This window comes from Lissotriton helveticus, chromosome 5_1, assembly GCF_964261635.1.
Source record: "Lissotriton helveticus chromosome 5_1, aLisHel1.1, whole genome shotgun sequence".
Classification (NCBI taxonomy): domain Eukaryota; kingdom Metazoa; phylum Chordata; class Amphibia; order Caudata; family Salamandridae; genus Lissotriton; species Lissotriton helveticus.
This window is the reverse complement of record NC_136065.1, coordinates 359324172-359336593: the sequence shown is the minus strand read 5'-3', so window position 1 is coordinate 359336593 and position 12422 is coordinate 359324172. Positions and strand designations below refer to the sequence as shown.

Below are 12422 nucleotides of genomic sequence, written 5' to 3'. Positions count from 1 at the left end.
ATTATGCCTTCAAATGCTACAGGATAAAGTGGTTGGCTAAGCAAATCTTCAAAAGGGAGGACATAGAGGGAATATAAAATTAAATGCACAGAAGTTGTAGCAAAGTGGAAATGTGAAATAATGCCTTTGACAAAAGCTCCATGGAGACTAACATTGAGGGCTTGGATTTAGAATTGGATGGTAATGGAAATGCCTCCAGTTTCTAATGGGAGAGCTAATTCCAAGGAAAATCCCAGGCAGAATTTCCTGCACCACCATATCATGTGGATCTTCCTCAAGATTTAAGGATCCTGTAGAAATTTGTACCAGCAGTGTAGAGTAGCTGGCGGATTGTGGCTCCAACCTCGAGAAATGAGTCTTACTGAAGTGGAGGCGAGTACGTCCAGTAACAATATAACAGAGAAATTATTGATTTTATAGATGGTGTGATTTAAACATGAGAATGGGCCTAATTTGAAATTAGTAGTTTAACATTTGAAAAATAATAGCATCTTGAATGCTAACCCTCGACAGAGGTGAGCGCTGACTACAGACACCTCTCTGGCTACATCAGTCAAGGGTATATTTGCTGGAATCCCCGCGCTTGCTTGAACTTGCTATCATATCCCAGGAGTTGAAAATCAGGTTTCAGAATAAGTTCAGAGGACCTCCATTTTATAACCCGAAGTGCAAACAGTATCTGTTGTATCATCTTTATTCTAAATGACTGAACCTTCCTTATCAAGTTTAAACCTGGCTATGGTAGCTATTTTGAGAGACTGAAACTCATCCCTGGGGGATGTAGTAGTCACCTGGGAACTGAAGAGTCAAAAGGCAGGTGCAACAGACACCCTAGAGCTAGAGGCAAGGATTACTCCCTGCTGGAGTTGCACGTGTCACAGGAAGATGCAATGAACAGTACAGGAGTCACACTCTCACACTATGGTTGCATGTTCGGTGGGGTGTGCCCAATGCGGTTAGAGTTGAGTATCTTGAGTGAGGGCCAGAAATGTGCTGTAACTGCGTTGTAGTGAAGTTGGTGCTGCGACCAGGCATGCTGATCTCAGAGACAGGTCTATTAGCAAGCATAGGATATACAGTTTTACAAATACGTTTTTTAGCTCTTTGATGTCCATATTTGAAGCGAAGGCTGGGAATTCTCTTCAGATGAGTTACTGAGTTTGGAAGCACGTGGTTAGGTCAAATCAAAGGATTCTTGTTGGTACTAACCAGAGGTAGAGAATTACTCAGACCGTGGTACCCTTAAGAAAAGGAAGATTCCCTGCCAGATCACCCTAAGAAAAACCAAGCATTGGCAAACCAATAGGTCTCGCCTATGCAAGAGCTATTGGCTTGCCAATATGTTTTAGCAATGTTGTACACTAGCATGGCAGCTGCTCAGCATGGCTAAAAGTCAGTGGCGTGAAGGAGATTGGCATGGCGTGGAGTGTTGTTAAGTAGTGTCTTGGATTAGTGGGTTGTCATGGAGTGGCATAGAGAGTCATGGAGTGGGGTAGAGTTGAAGAGTGGAGTTAAGTGAAGCAAATGTAATTGAGTGGCGTAAAGTGGATTGGCATAGTGTTATGGAGGGAGCCGAGTGCCATAGAGTGGAAGTGCATTGAGTGGAGTAAAGTGTCATAGAACTGTGTGGAGTAGAGTGTCAGAGTGGAGTGGCATAGAGAGTGTTGCATAGAGTGGAGTAAAGTGTAGCAGAGTAGAGCAGTGTAGATCGTTATAGAGTGGAGTGGCCTAGAGTGTTGTAGAGTGGAGTGGCATTGTGTAAGAGTGGAGTAGTGTGTTGTATAATAGAGTGGAGAAAAGTGGCATGGAGTGGCGAAGAGGAAGTTACGTAGGGCGTCATAAAGAGGAATAGCGTCATAGAGTGGAGTGGAATTTAATAGAGTAGAGTATTTTACAGGGGAGTGTTGTAGAGTGGGGATGTGTGGCATACTGTGAGGAAGAGTAAAGTACAGTGGTGCAGATTGATTGGCATAGAGTGCAGTGGTTTAGAGTGCCCTGATTTTGAGTAAAGTGGAGTAGTAGAGTAGAGCGCTGCACAGCAGAGTGATGCAGATTAGAGTGGAGTGTTGCAGCGCAGAGTGCAGTGGCATAGGATAGATTGTTTCAGAGTACAGTGAAGTGATGCAGGGCAAATGGAGTGGAGCAGGATAGAGTGCAGAGGAGTAGAGTGGTGTATAGTAGAGAGGCATAGAGTGCAGTGGCATAGTCACAGGGTGCAGTGGAGATTCGACTGACGTAGAGTGTAGTGGTGTACAGTGCATTAACACAGAGATGAGTGGTTCAGAGTAGAGTGCAATGACAGAGTGGTGTAGACTGGCACATAATAGTGTAGAGTTGCATAGAGTGCAGTGGTGAAGAGCAGACTGTTTCAGAGTAGAGTGAAGTGGCGTAGATTGGAGTGCAGCAGGGTAGAGTAGAGTGTTGCAGAGTAGAGTAGATTGGCCTAGACTGGAGTAGTGTAGAGTGCAGTGGCGAAGAGTGCAGTGCTTCATACTAAAGTAGAGTGCATTGGTGTAGAGTGGTTCAGAGTAGAGTACAGAGGTGTAGAGTGAAATGACGTAGAGTGCAGTGACGCGCAGTAAATTAGTGTGGCATCAATTGGCATAGAGTGCAATGGCGCAGAGTTGAGCGGCAGCGAGTTCCGTGGCGGAGAGTGTAGTTTTGCAGAGTAGAGGGTCGCAGAATGCAGTGGTATAGAGTAGAGTGGCTTAGAGTGCAGTGGCTTAGAGTACAGTGGATCCGAGTAAAGTGCCATAGAGTACAGTGGTGCAAAGTAGAATAGAGTGGTATAGAGCAGAGTGTTGCAGAGTAGTGTATAGTGGTGCACAGTGCAGTGGCAGAGTGTAATCATTTGTGTAAAGTGGCTTACAGTGCATTGGCATAGAGTTCAGTGTCGTAGAGAGGAATAAAGCAGAGTGGAATACTGTGGCATAGAGTGCAGTGGCATACAATAGATGGTTTCACTGTAGAGTGAAGCGGAATACAGTACAGTGGCACAGAGTTGAGGGCAATAGAGTGCAGTATCATAGAATGCAGTGGTGTAGAGTGGATAGAGTGCAGCAGCATAGAGTACAGTGGATCAGAGTAAAGTGCCTTACAGTGGTGCAAAGTAGAATAGAGTGGCATAGAGTACAGTGGCATAGAGCAGACTGTTGCAGAGTAATGTATAGTGGTGTACAGTGCAGTGGTGTAGAGTGTATTCATTTTGAGTAAAGTGGCTTACAGTGCACTGGCATAGAATGCAGGGTCGTAGAGAGGAATAGAGTGGAATACAGTGGCATGGAGTGAAGTGGCATACAATAGATGGTTTCAATGTAGAGTGAAGGGGCATACAGTACAGTGGCACAGAGTTGAGTGCAATAGAGTGCAGATTCTTAGAGTGCAGTGGCGCAGGTTAGAGAGGATTGCTGGAGAGTGGATTGGTGGAGAGTGCAGTGGCATAGAGTATAGTGATGCAGAGTAGAGTGGCATAGAGTGTCATACAGAAGAGTGGTGCATAGCAGATTGCACAGGCATAGAGTAGAGTGGTGTAGAGTTCAGTGCCAGTGTGCAGTGTTGAAGAGTAGACTGTTGCAGAGTACAGTGTAGAGTAGAGTTGCGGAGAGAGCAGTGAAGTACAGTAGTGCAGAGTAGAAGAAAGTGGTGTGGAGTGGTGCAGGTTAGAGTGGAGTGGGGTAAAGTGGAGCATGCATGGTGTGGTAGCGCACTGCCATTACAAAAAACACATCTTCAAATGAAATGACAATTACCATTTGCACAGGCATACAATTTTAATGATAGAAGTATACAGCACACAAACTATAATAGGTGGAAATCTCATCACCTAGTGTATCGATTTGTTTTGATGGTATTAAAATATTTGTTTCCACCACACTTCAGGATTACCCCCAGTAACCAGCATGATTGTCACATAAATACTCTCACTTTGAACTCAGAGAAAGAAAAGTTAACACCAAGCTCTCTCGGAAGATGGAGCCAGACATTTGACATCTGTCTTTGAATGCACAGCAAATTTTACAAGGTAACTACAAGATTTAAAGGCTTTTTTAGATAAAGGGAGTTCTCAGGAGGATACCGTAAATAAGGTTTGGAAAAGGGATGGGACAAACTCAAGTTAGACAACCTAAAATAAATAAAACCAGCAAACAGGAAGCAAGAAAATGTGAGTAACAAACCACAAAGCCAATGGTAAGGAACGGGTGGAATGCACTACCAGGGAAGCTTTCTGAATGTCCTCAAGATGTCATTAGCAAATCAGAACATAGGTTTTGTCCTAAAAAGGATGTGCAGCAGGGACGTACAGAAGTGAAGGAGAGGCATCAACAAGATTATCCAGGCTTCCGAACCAAAGACATTCAAACAGATCCCTTGCAACATGGAGAATATAGGGCAGCATGGAGACATTCAGGTCACAACTGCGTATCGGTTTATACATCCAATTCCAGATCTAATCAGAAGAGAAAAGGGTGACTAGAATTGCTCAAACCCCAGTCCTTAGCCACGTTCATGCAGATGAAAAGATGTGAGGGTAGCTGAGAATTATTTCGCAACTCAAACCCTTGTTGGGAACTTCAGAGCAGAGCTGCTTTGATGAGAAAGCCTATAAACTATGAACACCCAAGACACATGTAGAAGCATATCTAATTTACTCAGTCCACTTATACCTAGATGAGAATGGGAGGACAACCTTATAATCAACTCAATGCAGAAATCACCTGATGACGCCCAGTCCTGAAAAATGTGGAAGATTCTAGGAAATACTCAGTCCTCACTTCACGTGCTGGTCGACTCAGATGAGGTGGGCGAGAGCCCACTGGGGATAACCAGTGATACAACTGCCCAGATGAGACACCAGCCAGCTGAAACTTAGCCAAAGTACCAAATGCAGCCATACAAAGTCGATATATCACTTTGACACTTTGAAAATGATTTTCACAAGTATTGCACAGAGACAACGTTATGGCATTTCAAAAGAAAATTGCAGGAACCCAATGCAGGTCCATGGTGCCAAAGAGATTGGGTTAGAGTGATATTGCCTTTCGGGCTGTACGACTGGCACCTCACAGGTGACAAGCAAAGGATAGACAAGACTGTAAAGGTGGCATGCTCCCATGCCCCTTAGCCATATCCTTAATTTATCAGGGAGTCAGACTCAATCTTGGTCTATAAACAAATTATTTATGGGAGGAAATAGCAACATGCTCCATTATTACCCATTCTGGCGAAACACACCTCACCTCTATCACCGAATCAAATGTCAAAGATGCCTTACAACATCAGTCACGTTCCTTATCAGGCTGGTTTTCCCAGCCCGCTTTATCGAGGTCAATGGACTCTATTTGTAAATCAAGTCAATGGTGGGAATTCTAAGAGTTTAACCTTTTCAGAAAGGTTTAGCCAGTGCTTTATATCGACCGGTACTGTCCGGTACAGAGTACGAGCACTTTTTTATTTAGAGATGGCGAGTACCAGCACTTCTCAAGAGAAATGTAATACTTTTAATTGGCGAGTACAGGCACTTCTCAGAAACAAGTAGGTACTCTGATACAGAGTACCTTGCACTTCTATTTTTACATTTCTAGCTCTGAAAGTGACACTCTTCGATCTCCAGTCAGTCGTAAAACTACTAGATGAAAGAATAATGCACAGCTTGAGAGAAAGCTTTTCAAACTGCAAACTACTGTCACAGATAAGTAACTATTTTGTTTTCAGCAGTGATGCTGGCGAACCTTAAATTGATGAGCTGTAAATACGGACTGTGAATTGTTAAAGCAAAGAAGATGTACCCGACGCCTCCAGAAAAGTTCATACGTTCATCACCCGAGAACATTTAATAACAAAACGACCAAATTATGCATTTTAAAATACAATTTTCATATAAATAAAACATAATACGTTTTTAAAGTGCACTCAGGAAAAATTACAATACAATACCGTATTAATGTACCAACTAAACCTGGTTGTCTCTGTGAGATGATCCATCCCAAGAAAACTTTGAACAAATATATAGCTATATGTATTAAAGGCAGTACAAAAAATGTGGTTATACAACGTCAAATAACCTATAATTGTTTTAAAGGTAGCATCTTTCTTCACTTCATTTCTCAATTGTATGTCATGTGCTATGACTAAAATTGAGAACCTACTTGGAAGAGACCAGTTGTAAAAATCAATCGATACAAATCTCACAAACAACAATCACAAACTGTAGACAGAAGAGGTATGCATTCCTTACAATCTCATAGAAAAGCAAAGATATGTTTAGTTCCAAGGAGCTTAAAGACTTAGAATACAGGACAGAGCCTCGGACAGGAGTAGTGATAATGCGACAAAATCCTTATTAAAATAGGAGGAAATGAGTCAAAAAATTACAGTAACAGCAGCAAGTGGCCAATGACACCAGAGAAATGAAATCAGCATCATATATTTTGGAAATGTAGTAATCCAGTCTGCAAACAGCATGTCAGTAACTGGAAATACTCATTTTCTCTATCAACTACAGGTGTTTCCATACAAAATCTTGCAATTTCCATACAAAATGCAATTTTTGTCAAGAAAATCCCAGCTTTCCAGTTTTAGTAAAACACATTTCGTTTTTAAGTATCAGCGTGCCATTTTCAGCAAGTAGTAACATGTGATGTTGCCAAATATGGCAAGATTTGTTTCAACCTACATATTGTCATGAGGTGCTTGGCATGAACACTCTATGCAGTGTTTTAACCTTTATGACAGGATGGCCAAAAGGGCATCAAGAATACCCATGTCAAGATTGGCTATTGTTAGGTTAGGGCATCCATTATGTGATGGATGGGACCCATAACAGCAAGAAGACCCATAATATGCCAATAATTATCAACACTGGGCTAGGTCTACATATGAGGTCTCCTGCCAGGACAGGAGTTGGTACCATCATATCAAGAATGCTCAAATATTGCAAGGTATGACCAACATTATGCTTAGGGTGACATAATGCTAATAGGGAATGGCATCGTGCCAAGGAAAGCCACATTATGCCATGATTTACCACCTTTATGCTACTGGCCAGCATTAAACAAGCAATGGGTGCCATCATGCCAAGCATGACCAAACAATTCTACCCATAACATTCATTATCACATTGCCTGCATGATTTCCCAGGTTGCCGCCTCATGCCAAAGATTCCCACAATAGAAGCAGAAATATCACCATTATGAAAAAGCAGAAATTGCTCCAAGAATTGGCACCATCACACCAGAGAATATCTTGTAACATAGAGACCGTCAAAGGGCAGCCACAGGATTTCTGGAACTATCACCATACTGCCAGAGCCAACATTATGTCAGGGGTGGGCACCCACATGTCAAGGATGGCCACTGTATGGCAGTTATTGCAACAAATATGCTTGGGGCAGGCCTCATGTCCCCGGTGACCCCTCGGCTTTAATTGCATCCTGCTCAGGCCTCTGCAGCCCACCAGTCTAACTCATAGCACCTACACTCTTGCATGGCCCCTACTGCACTAAGATACATTGCGGATGACAGTAAATGGCCTGTAATATAGCCAATCCCACTGGGGCTAGATGGCCCTTGACTCTACTGCAGGCCCACTGTTGAAGGTGGGGGTATGGGAATTTTGGAAGGGAGTTTGTGGGTTAAATATGCACCAATAACATAGGTTTAAAGTAAGAGACTTAACTGGTACCTCTCAATTAGATCAGTCTCTAGTGTTCTTGCTGTGCCTGATTTCCAGATACCCGCCATCTTCAACAAAATCTCTTTAACTCATGTCAACTCTACTTACACTAAACAAATTCAAACACCGACGTCTTGATGTTGCCATGGCCTTAGAAACCCCCAAAAGATAACCGAATTCACTTGGTGCTAGGGAGCAGTTCAATGTGTACATTTTCTTCTTTCAGTTTGAAATGGGCTTTACCTCTTGCTGATCTCCAAGATGTCCCCGATGTTAGAGAAGAGGTGATGATGGTCGGTAGTGTTCATGGTCTCTTTGAGTTCCTCAGATTTACGGAAGAAGCGCACCAAGATGTCAAGGCTGTGTAGGTAGGAATACTCAGAGGTGATGATTTCAAAAATGGCCTTTGAAATAGGAGAAAGTTGTTAACTTGTTAGTAATGAAGGTTCATTTTAAAAGGGTACTTTAGTCCTGCCTTGTCTGAAGCATCTTTTTTCAAGCCTTTGGAAGGGATAAACTTCAAGAGAGTCCAGTCACAGACAGACTTCCTTTCCATATTCAATATGCAATTCTTTCTGCTTCAGATATAACAAAAGGAATGCTATCAAAGATGTTGAATTTGACCACAATAAGCAGCTTCACACACTAGGGTTGAAGTGTGGGCTGTCCTCGCGGTCTTGGTCACTGTTGGCATCCTGCCGTGGCTTCTTTAGAGCATTCCCCTTCAGATATCTCATACATAAAGAATGACCTACAGCTAGGCCTCAAGGCCTCCTATGGATATGTCCAATAAAAACCATCAGAAAAGCATATCCCATCCCCCTCCTCATCACAAACTTATGTCTAGCTACTAAATTAAATGTCTAGTCCAGATGGGCCTAAATCTTGTGGAATACACAATCTTCCCCACATTCCCTGCAGTCGGAATCCTAAATAGTCTTATTTACCTAAGGAATGCAAAGATAGTATGATTCCAAAGAGACTAAGTCAATGTTGCGGAGGCACGAATCAGTGTGTTTTTTTAAATGAAAGTGTCATCACTTCTGAAAGAGTGTCAGTCATGATGGTTTCACATGGATGAGACACAATATCGGTTATCAATTCCATAGCCTTTCCTATGTGACAATATTAATTTGTATATTTTTAAGCAGACAAGAAAGCCTGCTCTGTGGCTATGAACACTGGTATTGTGCAATTTAGGTGAGTGGAAAATGTGGAGTCATACTTTTACTATCTAACACACTTTCCACAGACACTTTTCATTCCACAGCGCAATACATTATTAAAAAGTACTGGATATTTGGCATCTGTCTTGCCGTGGACACTGACCTGGGAAGAACAGGAATAATGTTATCAAGCAATTGGGCGGGGCAGGACTAAATTGAGACACTTTAAAACATCAAAACACAACTAGATTAGTCTTAGATCATTCTTCATTAGGGTAACTGCTAAAATAAAGACACATAGCATTAGACCCTTTAGGAAGAAATAAAAAATAACACTCTCACCTGATGTTACAGGAAATTTAGCAACATTGAAGTGGGTGGGTTGGACAATGCTACCAAGCTCTTGAAAATTTGAAACAAGTCAAACGTACCATAACCATCTTTAAAATAAATCTACTGTTTGGGGCTGCTAAGTAAGCTTTTATTTGATGACTGTCAAATTCGTTTTGTTGTGACTATCCTCCAGTTCACAGGAACAGCCAGATAACACAAGTTGAACATTTCTGGAAGATCACACAATGGTTACCTCTTGTCTTTTCCGTTCCACAGGAGCAATGATGTCCAGAAGGCCAGACTCCTGCACCTGAATGGGTATACAAATAACATTTGTGGTACATGATATGCAAAAATTGTTCTGAGACACTTAATACTTAGTCATAACGTTAGGAACATGTTTTTGAGCACGATATAAAGAAAGTTAAGAAGTAAAATGCAAACACATCCGACTCGCTAACAGCGAAGCATTTTTTCTAATCAATGCATTTAAATACTGCACAAAATGCAGTTTTTTTTATTCAAACACAAAAAATAAGTCGTCAAGTTGGGTAAACACCAGACCACAACTCAACTTTAGATGACAGCATCTCAATCATATGTAGATTCGTGAAGCAGATTATTAACTATATTTTGCACTGTTTCACAGGTCAACATCTTATTTATAAATGCATAGTGATTCACATTTTCCTTGCACGAGTGACTGGGCAAAATTTTTGCAAATTTGGCATTTTCAATCGACAGGAGGGAAGCCAGGATATCTAAGCCTATGAGAGATGTAAATGTAAATGTACAGGAATTTATATAGCGCAAATGAGAGTGAACCTCGTGCCAGAAGTTGCAGACTTAAGCACATGGGACGTTTCACCTGGAATGGCAAATTAGTATTTGATTTTCTGGCCCACCACAAATTACAATTTCCCAATCTAATTGCTTAATGACTCTGGGCTTTATTTAGAAGTGGGCGGATGCGGGACAACAGCCATAAATGTGTGAATGTCTTGTCCACCATATTAAGAGTGCACTGATGTCAACCGCACTCTAAAATCTGCAGACGGGACAATCTGCCTCTTTGTGGTAGAAGTTCCAGTCCACCAAACTCTAGATAAGGTCTTTTTGTCAGTATAGAGTCAGCTTGTCATTTAGAAACCAGTCGACACTGATGGGCTGATACATTAGACCTGCAATGATGTCTAATAAAAAAGGCAGTATCGCTTAGGTCCAGAAAAGCAAATGTTGAAGTTTCTTTTTCCCGTTATAGTTCTAACAGAAGTGGCACTGTAAGGAAAGCATGGAGAAGGAAATACAGGCATGTGGCGTTACTCCATAACTTATGTCCTGAGCATAATGAACATTAGTATGTATGATATTTTGTCAATAATATACATGTACATAGCAGAAGGCGATATGTCCGAGATGGGGACGGAGAGAAATATACTAAAAAAACACACTTTACGTAGGTATCACTGCAAGCCTCCCGAAGAGACTTCAGACAATACAGAACACAGCAGCAAGACTCATCCTCGACCTGCCCAGAAGGACCCACATCACACACCACCTCAGGAAACTATACTGGCTCCCGATACAGAAAAGATGCCAGTTCAAGATGCTGACCCATACTTACAAAGCCCTACAAAATTAAGCACCAGCATACCTCAACAAATGACTGACCTTCCACCAACCAACCAGACACCAACAGTCTGCCTCCCGCTTCTTCACAAATACCCTGAGATCCGTCAAACCAACAGCGGAGGGCACTCCTTCTCGCACCAGATAGCCAAAACCTGGAACGTCCTTCCCCTGCACCTAAGGACAGACCTACTGCTACTGCAAATCTGGAGAGAACTCAAGACCTGGATGTTCGAATGCAATACGACCATTACCTCAAGACCCTGATGAGTGATATACAGAGCTCTATAAATATCTGATAGATTGATTTGATTAGTACTATTTTAACAACCAAAAACAGAAATTAACAACTGAAAGATGACCAGTTAATCTTTGGGAAGACCCTTCCACTGTGGCAAACACGTCACCAAGTTTTAGTACCTTTTGATCAGTTTGCACTTGAAAATGTTTTTTTTGTTAAAATCCGAAAACTATGCAGCAGATGATGAATTATGGAGATTATGTGTCAAATCCATAACTATGCACAAAAAGCCACTTCTGCAGAATTGCTTAATTCCAGTAGCCATAGTTATGATGGAAGTCAGACACAACTGGAGTGATTCTGAGTAGAGTATATTTGCATAAAGTGCAGTGACGCAGAGTGGAGTAACCCAAAATAGAGTGTAGCGGTGTGGTGCAGAGAAGAATGGAGTATGCATGGTGTGGTAGCACACTGCCATTACAGACAACAAATTTTCAATTGAAATGACCTTTACATTTGCACAGACATACAGTTTAACTACTAAAAGTATGCAGAGCACAAACTATAATGTGTGGAAATTCATCACCTAGTGTATTGACTTGTTTTGAGGATATTCAAATATTTGTTTTCACCACACTTCAGAACTACAAAAAAAAATGCGTTTCCGTTGTGCTTTCCTAATTCGGATATATTCTGAAATATCTATTGTTTTCATTTACAGGCATTTACATTTTGTTGTGCACTAGAAAACAAGCCAGTCCTTCCAAAGCAAGATTGTCACACAATTCCTCTCCCTTTGAAGCAAACCTGGAGCTCCCTCAGAAGACTAGCCTAAAATTGGACCTCAGTCCTTGAATGCACAGCAAACGTGACTAGATAAGAACAAGATTTAAATTCCTGTTTACAGAAAGAGTGCACTGTGGAAGATACAGTAAACGGGGTATGCTCCACAGGAGGGGCAAACTCAAGGTGGTCAGCCTAAAATAAATAAAGCCAGCAAACAGAAAGCAAGCAAATGGGAGCTACAAAGCACACAGACAATGGTAAGCAATGGGTTTAATGCATTCCGAGGGAAGCTTTCCGGCTGTCCCCAAGATGTCTTCAGCAAACCTGACAGCTGCTTTGTCTGGTAGGCTTCGACCTCAACAAGGACTTTCCATTTTGGCTGTGCTAATCGCACAGTTAGAGCAGTCTTCCTGCACCTCTACATTGGTGGGAGCTGCTACTAAGTGCTTATGCAGCATCTGAGCATTGAGCCACCATCCAGTTCCCACAAACTCTGTGGGCGGCAGGTATCAACCCATCTGTGGATTTAGCCAACAATCTTGAGGTTTCTAGTTGGCAAGTAAGATCCTAAATCAGCCTAGTCTCCCTACAGTTGG

At 41.9% G+C, this 12422-nt stretch overlaps 1 protein-coding gene across 2 annotated transcripts in view; it reads right to left on the bottom strand.

The window, feature by feature from the left end:
- Positions 1-12422, bottom strand: part of LOC144754550 (rho guanine nucleotide exchange factor 16-like) — a 292302-nt gene that overhangs the window by 106038 nt on the left and 173842 nt on the right. For both annotated transcript variants that reach the window (XM_078642482.1, XM_078642481.1), the window contains exons 5-6: positions 9424-9480; positions 7915-8075 (exon numbers count right to left, since the gene is read on the bottom strand). In XM_078642482.1, the coding sequence (XP_078498608.1) occupies positions 7915-8075; positions 9424-9480 (218 nt within the window). The remainder of the gene's footprint in view (positions 1-7914; positions 8076-9423; positions 9481-12422) is intronic.